The sequence below is a fragment of the Mytilus edulis genome, chromosome 2 (genome assembly GCF_963676685.1).
Source record: "Mytilus edulis chromosome 2, xbMytEdul2.2, whole genome shotgun sequence".
Classification (NCBI taxonomy): Eukaryota; Metazoa; Mollusca; class Bivalvia; order Mytilida; family Mytilidae; genus Mytilus; species Mytilus edulis.
In genome coordinates, this window is record NC_092345.1 from 33,013,337 (window position 1) to 33,032,537 (window position 19,201).

General features: G+C 32.0%; 2 protein-coding genes and 1 long non-coding RNA gene across 3 annotated transcripts; 2 read left to right on the plus strand and 1 right to left on the minus strand.

Annotated features, from left to right (window-relative positions):
* Positions 1–401: 401 nt before the first annotated feature.
* On the minus strand, positions 402–1,852 carry LOC139510544 (KRAB-A domain-containing protein 2-like). The gene is made up of 2 exons (XM_071297110.1): positions 991–1,852; positions 402–597 (listed from the first exon to the last, which is right to left on the minus strand). Exons 1-2 carry the CDS (start codon positions 1,819–1,821, stop codon positions 451–453), a joined length of 978 nt encoding a protein of 325 aa, XP_071153211.1. The 5' UTR covers positions 1,822–1,852; the 3' UTR covers positions 402–450.
* An 8,301-nt stretch (positions 1,853–10,153) lies between these two features.
* On the plus strand, positions 10,154–12,880 carry LOC139511998 (kielin/chordin-like protein). Its single transcript, XM_071299293.1, has 3 exons — positions 10,154–10,306; positions 11,118–11,324; positions 12,687–12,880. The coding sequence occupies exons 1-3, from the start codon at positions 10,276–10,278 to the stop codon at positions 12,824–12,826; spliced, it is 378 nt and encodes a 125-aa protein (XP_071155394.1). The 5' UTR covers positions 10,154–10,275; the 3' UTR covers positions 12,827–12,880.
* Positions 12,881–13,739: 859 nt separating this feature from the next.
* Positions 13,740–18,896, plus strand: LOC139511999 (uncharacterized). The gene is made up of 4 exons (XR_011662135.1): positions 13,740–13,844; positions 15,766–15,823; positions 17,006–17,212; positions 18,695–18,896. It is a non-coding gene; the product is annotated as an uncharacterized lncRNA (long non-coding RNA).
* The last annotated feature ends 305 nt before the right edge of the window (positions 18,897–19,201 follow it).

Sequence of the window (19,201 nt, forward strand, 5' to 3'; positions counted from 1 at the left end):
ATTTTGTTTACATATTCCCATCTCATTTGTTCCAAATGTTCCTAGAAGTTGTCCAAATCTTGTAGCCACAACAGCATTGCCCTTATCATTGACCTGAAAAAATAAACAAATAAAATTCTTTTGCAGGCAGTTTGGTTATTTTCATTAAAATATCGATAAAGAATTATTTCTGAGAGTAGAATTAATTAGGTATTTGCATTTTGCGAATTATGAAATGAATTCGTGTTGCATATGGTGATTTTCAACTGTCTTTGTGGCATTAATCCTCATCTGATTTTCGTCAGATGCAGATTCTGGATTTTTCATTAAGTGGGAGAGGGGCCTGGTCCCATAACCCCCTTCCTACATTAATATCAACATATTTACTTTTACTGGTTTTCTTTCTGTTTAGTATTTAATAAACATGACATATTAAATGATGCAGTCAAACTTTTGATTAAATATCTTACCTCAATGACAATTTGGACATATCACCTTTGAACCGTATCCCTCTTCACTTACAGTAGTACCACATATAACATGAATGTGTTTGTCACATTTAATACATATATGAGCTCCAGATGTATCCTTTTCACATACATAGCACTGTAAGACATCCTGAAAAATAGTTTCTATAAATAATAAGGTAAAAATAATCATTTGGTGTGGTCATACATCAGTTTTTAAAATTTAATTACAGTTGTGTGGTAATGAAGTGTTTTTGTTCAAAATGATCAAACACTCAATTTAAAAATACGAAGATGTGGTATGCTTGTCAATAGGACAACTGTCCGCCAGAGACAGAATAGTATAAGATAAGACCTATGGGTAACCATACGGCCTTCAACAAAAACTCATAGTAAGCAGACTCTTTTTTTCTTAAGCTCCGAATATCATTCCTGTGGTTTATCTGTTATATATTACATGAAAGTACTTTAGTTCAAGCTCCCTCCAGGATTAAAGAGTCGTTGTTTTTTTTTTTTAATATTTCTGAGACTATTTTCAACTTACCTTTTGCGTTTCATCAGTGATTGGAGTAGAAGGTTCCACATTTGGTTCTGCAATAGATTCTGGTATATCAGAGGCATTGACAATGTTTTCTGTTTTATTTTCAGTTACAGGTTGATTATTTACAGACTCTGTCTGGAGCTTAAGTAAGTCCTCTTCATTTTCTAAGGTCATCAATATTTCTTTCGGAATTTTGGTTTCTGATGTTAATCCAATTGTTGCACATTTACCAAATAAGACTTCATAGGGGGACCGTCCAATGCCTTTGTTTAGAGCTGAATTCTTTTGAATCTGGACGAACTTGATACCAATTGACCACTTTGTTGATTCATTGTCCCTCAGCCATGCAGTTAGCATGTCATGTATATCTCCATTTGATCGCTCAATGCTACCCTGTGATTGAGGATGTCTCGGTTTCCCATGAACGATAACAAGTTCTGGCCACATAAATTTTAACTCGGATATGACCAAAGCTGTGAATTCCCGAACATTGTCACTTTGCAGTATATGGGGCGCACCAAAAATTGTAAAAATATCAATTAGATTAAAAGCCACCTCTGATGCACATTTTGAGGTAAGGGCTTTAATGTTACAAAATTTTGTAAGGTGGTCTTGAAATACCATAATAAATTTATAGTTTCCATCTGGGTTTGATTGAAAATCCATCAAATCAACTTGTCCTCTACTGTTAAAGTCTTTTGATAAAATGGGTTTCACTACTACTCCTTTCCCTATATGTTTTTTTTTCATATTGCAATTTTCACAAAGTGACAGAAATAATTCAATTGCATCACGTGAAATGTTAGCATATCCATTATTTAGTTGTTTTATCATACGATCTCTGCCGCCATGACCTGTTTCTTTATGTGCCTTTTCTTAAATACCATAGAGTTCCTCTAGGAAGACATAAATTTTGAAATTTCCCTCGTCTTTCTCGCTGACTTTAGCTATCAACCTCTCAAAACCACCAATGTTAAAAATGTCATACCTTCTTAAATTGTAGTAATCTTTTGTCAATTTCTTTTTTGATGATTCCAAAAGTTTAATCTTTGCCAAAAGATCATGGTACTTTACTCTAGGGTATTTGCTCCTTGTTTTCCCCGATTCGAATTTAGACCTCAAAGATTCAAGGAATTTTTCCTCAATAGACATGGTGTTAAAATGCGAATAATCCAGATAAAGAAGTGAAAAAGACAAGATGGCCTGAGGGCATTTAAGAAATATTTTAACAAAGAAAATTTACTTATCCAATAAAATGGTATGAGCAAAAAATCATATCTTAATTTTGTCTACTTTTGACCAGTTCAAACCAGCTTGACCAGTGAAGTGTAAACATTTTCAAATAATTATTATAAGGATTATATAGAATCTCCCCATTTTTATGGGATACAATCATTTTTTTAAATTTTTTTTTTTATACTTCCACAAAAAAGTATGAGTTAATTCTGTTTTAAATAAGAAAAGTACTAAAATGTGAAGATTTGTCAGATAAACGTATATTAATATTAGGAATAGAATTAAGAAAATACTTTATTTCAAGAAAAATCACTAAACATGCTAAAAACACCTAAATTCAAAAATTTCACTTATTGCCTAAAATCATGTTCGGCAATAGGATGAATAATCATCACCAAATTTCAGGTAATAAGCTTAATGCCTGGAAATTTCAGGCAATAACTTAATGCCTAGGCGTTAGCTTATTGCCTAGGATTTAAGCTTAATGCCTAATTTCACTTATTGCCGCTAACATATATAGCCTATTCAAAATATGTTATTCGTTGAACATTGGAATTCGTGTTTAACCTTTACCCACAAACCCACGAAAATTGATATCAAACGAATAATAATGAATCCACAGAATAGATCGCTTTGAAAGGACCAAATTATATAATTGTAATTGATAATTATCTATTTCAAATATTCAAGGCTACCATTTTTATCAAATATAGTACAATTTTAAAGTTCATACTTTCGTTTTTAGATAACCATTATTATTTACAAATTAATTCAACTAAATAGTCGTCGATGCACTTTCTATCGCGTTATTAGATGATTAACGAACAAGACTTTAAACGAAATTAATTCCACACCAAGCCTGCAATAAGACTAAAACTACGTCATAGTAGTCAGGAATATCGAATAAGTAAAATTAATAATTCCCAATTTTCTTATGTATTAGTGTTCATATCTATGAATGTTAAAATGGTATGACAGAAAGTAGACAAACATTTGTAGAAAAGCCTTTTGTAACTTTTAAACAGGCTGTTTACAAAATTGTCTTTATTCTGCCTTGACTTTATGCTTTTCGGCTGTGAAAATGCATTATAGGAGTATTTGCACCTGACTCTTATCCATCCCGAATTCATTCGTTTTTAAAATTTTCAACACAGAAATCAGAATACTACATGTACATCAACATCGTATAGTTATTGACATCGCTGTTGTATTTGTATTTGGGTATTACTCTGTCATCATTTTACAACGACGAAGAATTGTGCGTCATTAGATTACACAGATAATTGTATTACATCATAAGGTATATATTCAAAATGTGTGCTTGTTATCTATACTGTTACGACATTTTCGTCTTTCTAGAGGTACCGTTTTCAGTTTAACAGCACCTGCTTAAATTATATACTAAGGTTTAAGACACAGAAGCGAGGAATATAAAGGAAAATGAATAATCTACTTATTTGCTTCGTGTTTGGTAAGTTTGTTCTTTTAAATTTTATATTGTTTTTTAAGATGATAGATAACACTGATTTTAAAAGACACAGGGTCATATTGCCGTTTAAAAAATTATACCATGCTCAGCAATAAAACGACGAATTAGGCATGTCTTCTAGTACTATTTGGCACGTGGTAACTCTCGATGTTACGAATTTATCCTTTTGTATACAGAAGTATCGAGAATTTTCTTATTCATCATCGATATTCTAATTTTATAGACACTTCTAATGATATACTTTATGGTTTTTCGTCAATTTATTTGAGTTTGATATTTATACATTCAAAATGTAATTAAATAGATTAAGTCGCCGTTTTAATTTACCAAAATATACATTCGTAAGATAAAACCCAAAGTACAAAAAACATAACCAGTCAAGCATGTTTGCATCTCCAACAATGCGATTCCATATGCACCAAACAGGTAATAATCGTTTATTAAACACGAGGACAAGAGGTTATTGCTTAAAAAACAAGAGACAAATTCAAGATGTAACCCTCTATAGATGCACTGTTTGACGGTCAGTTTTGACAATGTTTAACCAAATTGATTCACTTAACTTTAAATAACACATAGTTTCAATGCACTCACTTTTGGTAGATTATATATAGACCTTGGGAACGGATGACCAATCAATGATTTTAGAACTAAACGTATTTGAAAATTATTCATGTAAAAAATTAAATAACAAAAATGTTTTTCGAGGAATATTCAAATCGGAAAACAGCTGTCATATTCCTGACTTTGTACAGGCATTTCTGATGAAGAAATTGTGGGGTTAAAACTTGTTTTATGGCTAGCAAAGCCTCTCACTGGTATGACAGTCACAACAAACTTCCGTTATATTGACAATAATGTGTGAACAAAACAAATGGCTGACAAATCAGGTATAAATGTCAAAATTAGTGGTACTGCCGTTCACATTGTGATATAATCTAGCGTTGCTTATATAAAATTGAATTGTCTGATCTAGTTGTTTGAAAATACATAACGAGATAATGACATCATGACAGTGTTTTCGTCATCATTATTCTTCATATATCAAAAGAAGAAAACTGGCGCTTTTTAAGATGCTCAGTTCAGTTTGACAAAATCTAACCAAATCCATTAAAAGAATGCTAACGTATGTTTACAATGTAAGAAGGCAATACCATATATTATATCCTTAAGGAATTTACGACCAATCAATGTTTAAGAAAACAGGCGTTTTTAATAATTACATGATGTGAATCAGCTTTGTTTATATATACTAAAATTGGCTGCATTTTCTGTTTGAAAATACTTGGTAAGTTATATACCGCATGGCATTGTTTTATCCTCACTCAGGCCTGGGAATTGCAGGTGTACTTGGTAGGAGATGTGTTGTTTATACGGCGAATGAAACTATTCCAGCCATTCCACAGAGACCCGGTATGGTAGAACGTGTCATTCCGTGATTAAAGACCCACATAAGTACTGTATTGAGTGGGATTGTCTTCCAGCTAATTGCACTTATCCCGTCATACCATATAGTGGTTGTCCTTATTGTCCAGGTAAGTGCAAATATATTCTGATGGATGCTATTCTCTTATTTAAAAAGAAAACAGACAATACAAACACACATAGTATTAACAGGAAATAGCCGGAAATTTCTTTTATTTTTTTCGAATTTAATATTGTTCGTTTCCTGATAAATTAGAAAAAAAACTTGCTAAATTGTGCATCAATGGTGTAAGAGAGTGACATTCTGTGTATATCAATGTTGTATGAGTGTATGAGTGTGTCTTTCAGTGTGCATCAATTGCGCATGAGTGTGACGTTCAATGGTTTACCAGTATTACGTTCAGTGTATCAGTGTAAGTTAAAGGCGTATCAGGGGTACGACCAGTGTAAGTTAATGTTGTATCAGTATAACGTTCAGTGTAAGTAAATGTGTATCAGTGATACGTTCAGTGTAAGTTGAGGGTGTATCAATGTAACTTTCAGTATGATTAATGATGTATCAAAATAAGTGTGCATCATCTGTGTATAAAGGTTACGCTCAGCTTGTATCAATGGTGTCTCGTTGTTACGTTCAGTATCTATGATTTGTGTTATATTCAGTGGGGATTACTTGCGTTTCAATGTTACTTTAAGAGTAAAATAACACGAAAACCAACACAAGACAAAACAAGACAAGACAATTTACTGCAACTTAGGCTTACGTATGATGCTACAAGAGTATAACAATTATACACTTACAATTACATATATAAATATACCGAACGCCGAGGAAAAATCTAAACGGAAAACCTAGCATAATAGGAAAATGGTAAAATCAGAAGCACAAACACATCAAACGACTGGATAACAACTGTCATATTCCTGACTTGGTAGACAATGGTATATTAAACCTGGTTTTATAGCTAGGCTTACAACTTCTCACAGTCGCATTGAATTAAAGTGCAATTTACTGATATAGAATCAAAGATGAATTAGTATGACGGTCGGTTTGCATCATTGATGCATCAATCTTATTTTGTGTAGTCAATATGGCACCACCTATACAAACTATTACATTTCATTGTAACCTCTGATTCGCTTAATACCTTTATTACGCAGGTACATGTGTAGTTGGCGGTAGTGTGCATCAGTGTTGGGTCTCATTCCCTTGTCACGATGGATGTAATACATGCACGTGTCTCCAGTCATCGATGAGGGCGTGCTTTTTGAATACACCACCAGCAGAGTGCTTGTGAAAACTAGAAACGACATAACGCTAATATCATGATTGCTGAAAATAAAAGATAAAATATTCACAATTTTCATGTTTTTTTTATTTGTGTATTTTATTTTTATTTATTTCATACATTTGATGTCTTGATTTAAATTGTTATGAGCTAAAAGATACCAAATTTGAAAAAGATACCATTTGAATTTCTAAGTCGAAAATAATTTGACAATGCCATGGCAAAAAAAAGATCAGAAAACAAATAACTGTAAATAAAACACAACATAGAGAACTAAAGAATGGGCAATACGAACTAAACCAGATCCTGCACCACATATTGCACCTGTCATTGCAAGTCATGTTACTATTACTTGTTGACTTTATAGATTTTTTTTTTTTTTTTTTTTTTTTTTTTTAAGACTTGAAATACATTTATTGAAAATCACCTGAATACAATTTTCCTTGTGTAACCCAGGGAAGAATACACAAGGGGCCCTGTGTTTACAATGATCCAACGTCCAGGGATAAACGGTGGACTCTATTATAAAAAAAAATCTATTTTATATTTTTTCCATACATAAGTTATACATTCATATTAATTACACAGATTGAGTTTGCGTATAAATTATTCACAATATTCTACCAGTAAATAAAATACATCAAAAGTCCCCCAAAACACACTACAATCTACACAATAATTTACCTTTACTTATATAATTGACATTTAATTTTTTGTACTTTTAACACCTGGATTACATTGTTATGTGTCGGTCAGTGATTTTATAGGTCACATGTTCGACCTTGTAAATGCGTGTACTTGACTTTATAGATTGATTGATCGGTGTCAGTACAAAACATCCAATACCGAAGGAAATTTTCGCTGCAATTTTATTTTCGTTTGTTTTTGCGTTGAAAGCTGATGAGCTAAAAAAAAAACCTACTGAATATGTCAACGAAAACTGATGCATATTAAGAAGACCACAATTGAACGTATACCAAAAGGACTCATGATATCAGTTTTACAGACGACAGATCTATACTTCAAATTATAAAATTATTACTAAATGACAGTCAGTTTTACAATTTAAAACGTTAATTCCTGATAGTAAAATGACAACCTTCAGCAAGTAGAAATTGTAAATAATGTTACAAGTAAATAGGTAACACTCGTTGCAGTAAGTTAAGGTTGATGACCCCTTCTGTAGCCATGTGAATTACGAAATTTACAAACTGCAATAGTATCAACAGCAAAGATAATGAATGTTGGCCCATTTTGTACATGTACAAAGAGGAAACTCGTGCATATCCTTATAATTTATTATTTTATTTTAAGTGCTTGTCTTACATAGAAAAAACATGAAAAATTGTAAAAATAGTCCCGAAGGGTGGTTTGAAATTGTCCTACTAAGGGGGATTTTTCAGTTCATAGATGTCTGAGGAATTACAAAAAATAATTCAGTTGAGGATATACATAGTAACAAACGAATTTGTATACTTCAACGATAAAGGTCGAAAATGCAATTAAAAATTGGTAATGTTTGAGACCTCTAAAATTACCCAATGCCATTTCCACCTAATTTTTGGTTTATGATGTGTTTAAAATATATATTGTAGATTATGAAAAGCAATATAATGAATTCCATAATTAGCATTCCGTATAAGATGCTATTTAGGAAGCCTAGATTTATATATTTCATTTTTACGTCAAGTTTGAGACCCTGGTTCTTCGTAAATGTAGAAAATAAAAAAATGAAATATTTTTCGTACCGATAGCAAATTGTTCAAAATACCTTAAAACCTCCATTATTACCTACCCCATTTAAATTTTTCCAAAATAATCAATAACTAATGATTTAAAAACAAGAAAATATTAGATTGCTTAATTATTCTGACACTTCACCTACATTGTATGTGACTCGCCGCGATATAGCCTTTTTGTGCTAATGCGGCGTAAATCAAACAACAATCAATACATTGTATGTGCACCAAAAGTTATTTCCCCTGAATCAAATCTCCAACTACAAGTACATAAAGGCAATAACGACAACAGCAGACCAAAATGAGCAATCCATGTAACTTTTCAAAATTATGTAACACAGTATGTGTCACTGATGAGTCTTTTGTGGACGAAACGCGCGTCTAGCGTATATACTAACTTTAGTCCTGGTATCTATGATGAGTTTATTTATGATGGTCCTTCGATCCAACTCTTCTACTGTGATAGGGACACATGTTCTCATTTGTCACTTTTGCATTGCACAAAGAAAATTCCACACAGGTGCATGCAGTTTTATGACATCACTGAGGCCTTCTGATATTGTTTGTATATATTTAAAATTTCACTGCCGATAGTGAATACGTATCGGTTTGCACAAAATGTAGTAGTCAAAGCAGTTTCACTAATGATTTTTAAAAGATATGCAGTCCTTCCTTTTGAATGATATTCAAATGTATGTGTTCTTTCTAGTATGTGACGCCATCAGGCATGGTCACCGTTTTCATGTCGTCACAATAGGTAATTCAGAGGAAAGCGAAAAACTTAGTCAGAAAATAGATAAAGCAGACAGAGAAATGGTGTTATGGTTATATTTTGTTAGATTTAATCATGTAACTCAGATTATTAAACATCGTCATTTTTAATTTTTTTTATTGATTCATATTAAGTGGAATATTTGTTGATAACTATATACGTTAATGTCTCACTTTTAACGATAATTACCTACATGCATGAGTATTGTTCATGTCCGACTGGTACAGACTGGAAAGGTAGTTAGGAAAGTTTGATAATAGATCGAAAGTCTCGTTGAGAACAAACCCCTGCTTAGAGATCAATGCATAGTACTGCAGAACAAGGGACAGTACATGGGCTTTGTCATATATTTTTGTAAACTTTTTTAAAATATAAATCTACTATAAGGTGATGCTTTTGCTTTAGAAACAACATCATGAAAATCATGAAGTGTTTCGGATAAATCTATGTTGAACACAGATGTATATATTAGTTGGTTTACAGCTCACCATCCACGTTAATATACATGTATCTTAACCTATGTGGAAAACTACGTCAATTTCGCTGTTTATAAATTGACATTGAAAAAAACCCCACAAAGAGCCGCTTTTCCTGTTCTAATGCATCTCAAACATTATTACTGCCTTGGCTTATGAAAAAGTTGTAAAATCAAAATGTAATAAAATCCCGCAATATTTCATGAAAGTCAGAACTGAACCACGAGGACATTATACTTACTAAATTGCATCATCTAACTAAATCATGAGTCAGGCCTTTTCATTGAGTTTAAATGATTTGCAATAGTAGCTTTTTCAAGGAAGTTAATGGGCAATTATATACATTATGAATAGCTAAACGATACAATATACTATAAACAAACATGTGTAGAAAACACTTTGCATTTTTTCTAAATATGCTAGACATAAAATGGTCTTAATTCTGTTAAAACGTTATGCTATTCAACTGTGAAAAATCATTATATGCGATTTTGCACCTAGCTGTAGTAACATTAACGGTACCATTTTTTTCTGAATCCATCACGAATTCATTCGAGTTTTGAAACTTCTAAAACAGAAATCAGATACTATACATCAATTTTGTATAGTTAGTGGCATCGATGTTTTATTTTTATTTGGTTATTACTGTGTCGCCATTTTACAACGACGAAAAATTATGCGTTGTTAGATTACAAAGATATTTTTATAACATCATACTGTAAATATTCAGAATGTGTGTTTGTTATCTATACTGTCAACTATCTAGGACATTTTTGTCTTTCTAGAGATACTGATTTCAGTAGAACAACACCTGCGTACATTATATATTTACGTTTTAGACTTAGAGGACAAGAATAAAAGGAAAATGAATACCTTACTTATTTGCTTAGTGTTTGGTAAGTTTTGTTTTTATAATTTGAAATCGTTTATAATGATTGTAGACAATACTGATTTTAATAGACAAAGGTTTACATTAAATAATAATACCATGCTTAGCAATAAAACTACGAATTTTGCCAGTTTTTTTCTAATAATATTTGGCACATATTCTCTCGATCTTACATATTTATCCTTTTTGTTCTGTTTTTTATCATACAGAATTATCAAGAATATAACATAAGAGATTTTCTTGTGCATCATCTATATTCTAGACCAGATAGACACTATAATGATATAATATATAGATTTCAATTCATTAATTGAATTAAATTTCAAAGATAAAGTCGCCGTTTTAGTTTACAAATGATCAAATCCCCAAAATCCATTCACAAGATAAAAACCAAAGAAAAAATTATAACGTCACCAGATAGTCTTGCATCACCAACAATGCAATTCCACACTAACCAAAACAGTCATAATCGATTAAAGGACACACGTTCAAACGATTATCCCATAAAACAGACAAATTTAAGATGCCAACTTCTATAGTTGCACTGATTACTGTTCAGTTTTAAAACATCTTTACAAATTGATCCTGGTAACGTTAACATATAGTTTCAATGTCAGCAGGCAACTCACAAACGTTTGGTAGATTCGTCACTTTAGGAACGTTTTGTCAATCACTGATTGTAACACTAAACGTTTTTCAAATTATATACATATATGTAAATTATCTTCTTTCCATAGAAGATTGCATTGTCTGAATTAGCTGTTTGAAAATACACAAAGAGCGAATGACATCATGACAACGTTTTTATCATCATGCAGGCATAGGGATTGCTGGTGTGATTAGTAGAAGATGTGTTGTTTATACACCGAGTGAAACTATACCCGCCATTCCAAAGGGTTCTCGATTAGGTAGAACGTGCCATTCCGTGATGACTGACCAAAATAATTACTGCATTGAATGGGAATGTCCCCCAACTGACTGTTCTGATCCCATTATACCAGAGACTGGATGTCCTCACTGTAAAGGTAACTACAAATATGTTCTGATGAGGGAGACTACGTTGTTCTATAATATCAACATAAGAAAAGAACATAAACACGTATTATTAAGGGAAATAACCGGAAATTAATTTCGAAAGTGTTCTTTGATTACCTGCTTTCGATAGCTTGTTCTTCGTCGTTATATCTCAGATATTCCTTAGCAAAGGTCGATAGAATGTGAGACATACGTATGTTAATCCGATGACGGCAATTGTGAGCAATATTATCATACTGTATAAGATCTGTTTTATCCATACATTGCCATATTTTGTTTACATATGTCGTTTGTAATATGCCCGTTATCTTAATTCTTATTGGCATTGGCGAGTCATTGCTATGAATTTGGCATAGTTTGTGTTATTAGGAAATTATTTCACATAACATTCAATAGTTAATATGAAAACTTTTTTAACGTTTCAAAATATGTATTTAACCGTAGAAGAGCGTTAACCTGAACCGCGTCCACTATCAATTTGTACTGATTATAATCAACTTGTTAAGCAAATTTCTTAAGTACTAGTACTCTTAGTACAAGATAAACTTCATTTGTTGCAAAGAATGATTTTAATTGTATAGGTCGGTTTGCGGTCAAGATTAGTTAGTATTCATAGCGTCACTGTCGTATTAGTGTGTCGTTCAGTTGTAGTGCTCTATCATTGTGGTGTCCAGTGTATTTTCACGATGTGGACCATTATTATGTTCAGCGGCATTGATCGTGTACCGGTATGAAGGTCAATACAATCACCAGTATATCATGATGACGTTTAGTGTGCATCAATGGTGTATGAATTTAAATAAATTGTGTTTCATTGTGACATTCAGTGTACATCAATATTGTATCAGTGTGATCTCTAATGTACATTGATAAGTGTGTTCGTTTGACGTCCAGGGTGAATCAATATTGTATAGGTGTGACGTTCAGTATACATCAATGGTATATTAATGTGATGTTCATTGTGCATCAATGATATACCAGTGTGATGTTCGATGTGCATCAATGATATACCAGTGTGATGTTCGATGTGCATCAATGATATACCAGTGTGTTGTTCGATGTGCATCAATGATATACCAGTGTGATGTTCGATGTGCATCAATGATATACCAGTGTGATGTTCGATGTGCATTGCTTAGTTTATTGTTATGACGTTCGGAGTTGATCAATGTTGTATTACTTTGACGTGTAGTATAAAAAGAAAGTTTACCACCGTTATTGCTTGTTTTTGTTGTTGTCTTTTAATATTGGCTCTGGTATGCCTTCTTCTTTTTCTTTCAGTAATACGTTTATTAAGAATGATGTTTTAAAATTTATTAATATTCTGATGCATTGAATATTTTTCATCGCAGGTACATGTGTAAATGGAGGTAGAGTGTATCAGGAAGGTGTATCGTTCAAATGTGACGATGGCTGTAATACATGTACATGTCAGTTTTCTACGTTGATGATGTGTTATTTGAAAACCCCACCAACTGAATGCATTAACTAACAACATAATACCCGGAGATAAACTATTGTACAATAAAAGATAAAACATTTGGAATGTTCGTATTTTTTATTCATGTCATTTCAAATCTATTGTATGCTTTTACTGTGAATTTTAACTTCCATTAGAGATACACATAGCAAGACAAGTTAATTTTACGGTAGCCATCACCAGTTGGGTTATTTAATAAAACAAAATTGACGGACATGAACCAACGACAACCACTACACCCCATGCTCCGGACTTGAAACAACATAAGAAACAAATACAAAAATCAGTTGAAAAAGGCCTCATACGACGAAGATGTAAGCAACTGTAGACCCCTAACATTGGGCTACATACATACACCTAAAGTAAGCTACAAGAGATCCCCAAAAGACAAAATGTAAAATATTTGAAAAACAAGTCCTGATTTATATAGAAGACAAAATTACGAAAAAAGAACCACACAGATCGCAATACGTAACAACCAAAAAGCCAAAGACGCAAGTATCAATCTAAGGGTATTTTCAGCTACTTTGCCCTTTTCTTACATTTCAACTTTATTAATATAACGAGATAATAAATGAAATTACATCTTTTATTCCGCACACAAGGTTTAGATCCTTACCAAGTGTACAAAGTTTGATGTAAACCAAACACACTCTTTTATTTTATATGTGGTAAGGTGAATAAAATGTTTATCACTGATATAAGGATGCAAGTTTGAGAAGATGAAAAAACACGACCAAAATAAAAACTCCATCTACATTTACTTGTTTTTTTTTCTAATTGTAAAATACTTAATACGGAAAACGTGAGTTACGTTAATAATTATGTGGTTTCTTGACTAATTTGTTTGTTTATAAAACAAGGACAAAACACATACATGAAACGTCAGATTCGTTAATCATTTTGTGGTTACACAACTAGTTTGTCTTTTTTTCAAACAAGGATTAAAAAATATTATTATATAAGAAAACATATAGTTACGTAATAGAGAGGTAAAAGTAGTATAACCATCTTCAGCTAATAGTAACATGTAAGTAAAAGTTTTATATTTTATTGTTGCTAATACAATATTGGAGCACAGCTTGGATCATGTATTTCTTTATGTGTATTCAAGAGCAAGGCTTTAAATGATAGTGAATTGGAACTACCAAGTAAAAAGTTAATTGCATCAATCAATTAAACCATACATCTGTGCTTTGGTCCGGCTTCCCTTACAGCATGGCATAATTGTTGCGCCTTTCCTAAAAAAAGGAGCTGTTTTTAATTTCATCTTGAACTCTTTTTATTTTCTTCTTTCATATTATATCTAGTTACCAACTGTAAAACGTCACACTAGTAGTCAAACTACGATAAATTTGACAAAGCCGCCAACTTAAATGATTTTTTTTTAGACAGTACATACCGTATCTGGTATACGAGTTCTCGATAAAGTACAAATGAAGTCAATCTTTAAAAACAAGAGTAAACAAAATGAAAACAACAGTGTAAAATCCTCCTTCGTCCGAATCGAACCCCAAGGTGTACATACAAGAAGGTAGTACGTATTTCAGAAAAAATGAATCTATGCATAGATGTCAATATTTAGGTAGTTTTGATATCAAATGAAAGCTTCTGGACTGGAGAACCCTTGTTGAAAATTTCTATAAATAATAAAGAAGTATATGAAATTGTATTAGGAGGGCTCATTTACCCTGTTGTTTAGTTCAGAAGTACCTGTTTTATTACTATCTAACTTCAGGGAAACAGAACGCTCTCATATGCAATTAAGGGTATGTTGAATTTTTCAGCTGAAGTCAGGATCAGGTGTAGTTTTGAAATTATGAAATTGCTGCCCCTTTATTTGAACATAAGACAAATAAACCATTCATACTGAACAAAATGACATTAAGATTCATTCGAAAAAAACCTGACTGTGCCATTGCAAAAAAAATAATAATAAGTGGACCAAAGACAAACAATAGATTTCAAAACACAATAAAAAAAACTAAAGATTTAGCAACGCGAACCACCACCCAACCAGGAGTTTTGATTTGTTAATGATCATATTACGTTTCATTCATTTATTCATTTTAAATTTGGAATGTTTGTTTGGTTTTGAGCGTTCCTGTTGAAGGTAACTATAAAGAGATTCCTTTATATATTACGGGACCTGCTTGTGTGATAGAAAAACGTTTTTTTGTCCCATTAAAAGTCAATAGCGTCAACATAACAAACGTAATCTGCATTACAGTTACAAAAAAATATTTCAGAGGCTAGTAAAGGATAAAATCTGATGAATATCCTATAACGGTACGTTTTTGATTTAAGATCGTTCTTTTTACACTCAAAATATTAAATTATTTGCTTTGCGTATAATTATAAAGTATTGTATACAAGAGAAAGTAATTTTTACTGCATATAACAAAGTATTAAATGTCCATCAATATTTAGGAGGTACACCTAAGTTAAGGGAAATAACTTTTAAAATTATCAGTAAGTTTGTGTCAACCATTTTCTAAAATATATTCTAAGCTTCTAGGTTACATAGATTATTACCAATCTGTTTCATGTATGCTTTAAATATATTGATGAAACTTGACTTTTACAAACGCATCACTGATTCAGAGACTTATCTACCTAAAATAAGGTCTACACCCGTAAGCGATCAAAATTACATTGAAAGCACTATAATACAAGCAGTGAATACAAAAGTTACAAACTTTCTCATGATAAAACACATATTTAAACAAGTACACAAACTTGTACAGAACATATTTACTGCATCGCATATGTTGAACAAATACCTGGTTTGATTAATATACGTTTAGGTAATGTAATTTGTAATATAATTGAAATTCAAGTCCCAGACTTGGTAAATCATTTGACTTGAATAAATAAAAAAAATCGTATTTGTATAGGTAGTGCATTCCGTTATCACATAACGAACTTAAATGTGTGTACTTATGTTTTAGACAAAAAGGAAAGCAAGAAAAAGGAAAATGAAGATCATATTTGTTTGCTTCTTGTTTGGTAAGTCTGTTATTTTTACTTTGGAACCGCTTTTGAAGGTTATCGATATTATTAGTTTCCTTACGTCGTAACTACAATCCCCTTCTATTTCATGAATGTGACCTACCGAATTAGACTATTTACCGGATTTGTTATCACATAAGCAACACGACGGGTGCCAAATGTGGAGCAGGATCTGCTTACCCTTCAGGAGCACCTGAGATCTCCCCTAGTTTTTGGTGGGGTTCGTGTTGTTTATTCTTTAGTTTTCTATGTTGTGTCATGTGTGCTGTTGTTTGTTTGTTTTTTTTTCATTTTTAGACATGGCGTTGTCAGTTTGTTTTAGATTTATGAGTTTGAGTGTCCCTTTGGTATCTTTTGTCCCTCTTTCAAAAGTTATAGAGATGTTTTGAAAAACAACATTGAAACCAATTGATATTACGCTTAGTGACATTTTTGCATGTTGTCATTTTCATTAGCCGAATAGCATTATTTGATGCATTGCAATTATCGATTTTAAATATGAAGTCAAGTGTTTTTACTAAAAAAAAATTTTATCAAATCTCAACCTAAGAGTGTCTTGTACATTAGCTCTATTGTCTAGTTACATTGGATAGTTGATATTCACTAATTTGTATATACTATAATACACTGTAAGTTGCCTTTAATTTACTTTCATTAAAACAGTTCATACATTTGAAATTCAATTTGAATATAATCTTAGTCTGAAATTCTGGTTTTCGTTTAAAGATGTTCAATTCTCATAATCCGTTAAGAAAATGAAATTTACGTTAAACAACAAAGATTTGCTTGCACTACCATTCATGTGAATCAACATTAAGTCAAAACGTCAAGTAATGAAAACGAGCTGATGGGACGACTGTTTATCATAAAAAAAATCTAGATCAAGATAGCCCACTTATCAATACACATAATTTGATTTTGAGTTGAGCAGAGTTAAACAAAACCCGTACAAGTGATGTAAACGTGTGGTTACAATATAAGTTAGCAACACACTCACATTTTTTTTTATATTATATCCTTCATTAGCTTATGTCAATGTTAAAGAGCCTTACATCGTCTTTGAAAATTAGATATGGTAATTAGTCTTGTTTATATATGCTTACATTTACTTGATAAGCTGTTTGAAAATGCAGGACAAATTAACGATATCATGAAATAATCAATCCATTCCTCACGCAGGTCTAGGGACTGTAGGTGGACAGAGTAGAGGATGTGTTATTTATAAAGCGGGTGAAACTATTCCAGCCATTCCAAAGGGTGCCCGGTATGATAGAACGTGTCATTCCGTGATAAATGACACAAATAAGTACTGCGTTGAGTGGAATTGTCCCAAGACTGACTGTTCCTACCCTATTAAACCAAATAGTGGCTGTCCTTATTGTAGAGGTTGGTACAATAATGTTCTGATAGAGACCATGTATTAACTTATGTAAACATAAAATTCAAACAAGAAAACTAACTTTTCGAGGAAATGTGCGGAAATTGCAATAGATTTTGTTTATTCGTACTGAAATATTTGTAAATATGGTTTCCTTTTCTGATAAGTGATAAACACATTATACATTGCTCAAAAATCGATTAAAACATTTTTGGCAACATTATTCGATTAAGCAATACCAAGGCGAATAGGCTTTAACCAAATTGGAAAACTCATTTGAAGTCATTATTTTTGTTCGATTAAACAAAAAGTCTTATTTTGGCAATACTAAGGCGATTTTACAAATAGGCTTTTCCCAAATCGGAAAACTCATTCGTAGTCATTATTTTTGTTCGATTAAACAAAAAGTCTTATTTTGGCAATACCAAGGCGATTTTACAAATAGGCTTTAACCAAATTGGAAAACTCATTTGAAGTCATTATTTTTGTTCGATTAAACAAAAAGTCTTATTTTGGCAATACTAAGGCGATTTTACAAATAGGCTTTTCCCAAATCGGAAAACTCATTCGTAGTCATTATTTTTGTTCGATTAAACAAAAAGTCTTATTTTGGCAATACCAAGGCGATTTTACAAATAGGCTTTAACCAAATTGGAAAACTCATTTGAAGTCATTATTTTTGTTCGATTAAACAAAAAGTCTTATTTTGGCAATACCAAGGCGATTTTACAAATAGGCTTTAACCAAATTGGAAAACTCATTTGAAGTCATTATTTTTGTTCGATTAAACAAAAAGTCTTATTTTGGCAATACCAAGGCGATTTTACAAATAGGCTTTAACCAAATTGGAAAACTCATTTGAAGTCATTATTTTTGTTCGATTAAACAAAAAGTCTTATTTTGGCAATACCAAGGCGATTTTACAAATAGGCTTTTACCAAATCGGAAAACTCATTCGTAGTCATTGATTTCGTTCGATTAAAAACAAATCTTTTTTTAGCAATACCAAGGCGATTTTACAAATAGCTTTTTCAGAAAATCTTTAGTAACATCACAGTGATTGTTTTTGATAATAAGAAAAATCCGATTTTTACATAACCGAGGTAATTTAACACATATGTTTTTCAAAATCGGAAATCATATCTTTAGTTACATCACAGTGATTGTGTTGTCTTGCCTGCGAAGTCGATAGCAGACGCGAGACAAAATCATGTATATCCGGCAGCGGCAACACAGAAAATATAAACAACAGATCAAGTTCCAGTAATGAATTCATTGCACAGGTTGATTCGATATCAATCCGTGTAGTTGGACATCATTGAACATGTACTCTGCGACTTTCTTATTATTTTTTTTAATAATCTCAGTCTTGCATTGTCATGGAACTTTCTATTTCAGATGTTCCTCCAGTAAAATTTAGCATGCTGATTATGGATTATTGTCTCTGTTTCTTTTCAAACTTTTGATCCTTTTTAAATGTTCTATTGCAGATACATGTGTAGATGGCGGTAAAGTGTATCAAAAAGGTGCGTCATGGAAGTGTGGATGTAATAGCTGCTCGTGTCGCCCTCCGGTTATATCAACAATGATGATGTGCTATGACAAAACACCACCACAGGAGTGCATGGCAACCATTGGATAATTGCAAAATACCCATATATTAACCATTGTTAAATAAAACCTGAAATATTCGATATTGTTTATTTCAATTTTTTGTGCTAAGCGTTTAATATTTTAAATGTCCGCGAATATTATCTTTCATTAGAGAAGTCCTGTTTCTTTTATCTCTTTTTAAAGGAGACAATATGCACAAAGACGAAACGCTCAAAAGACAAAGTGAACATTGCATGATGACCCCTGTCTTGAGGTTTGTATAATTTGGTTGATATACTTCTTTATCAAACTGTGGTATATCAAATAACCTCTTCTGACCAGCTTGTTTGTGTATGCATGTAGGGACGAATTCAAAACTTTATAAAAGAAAACAAAACGTATCT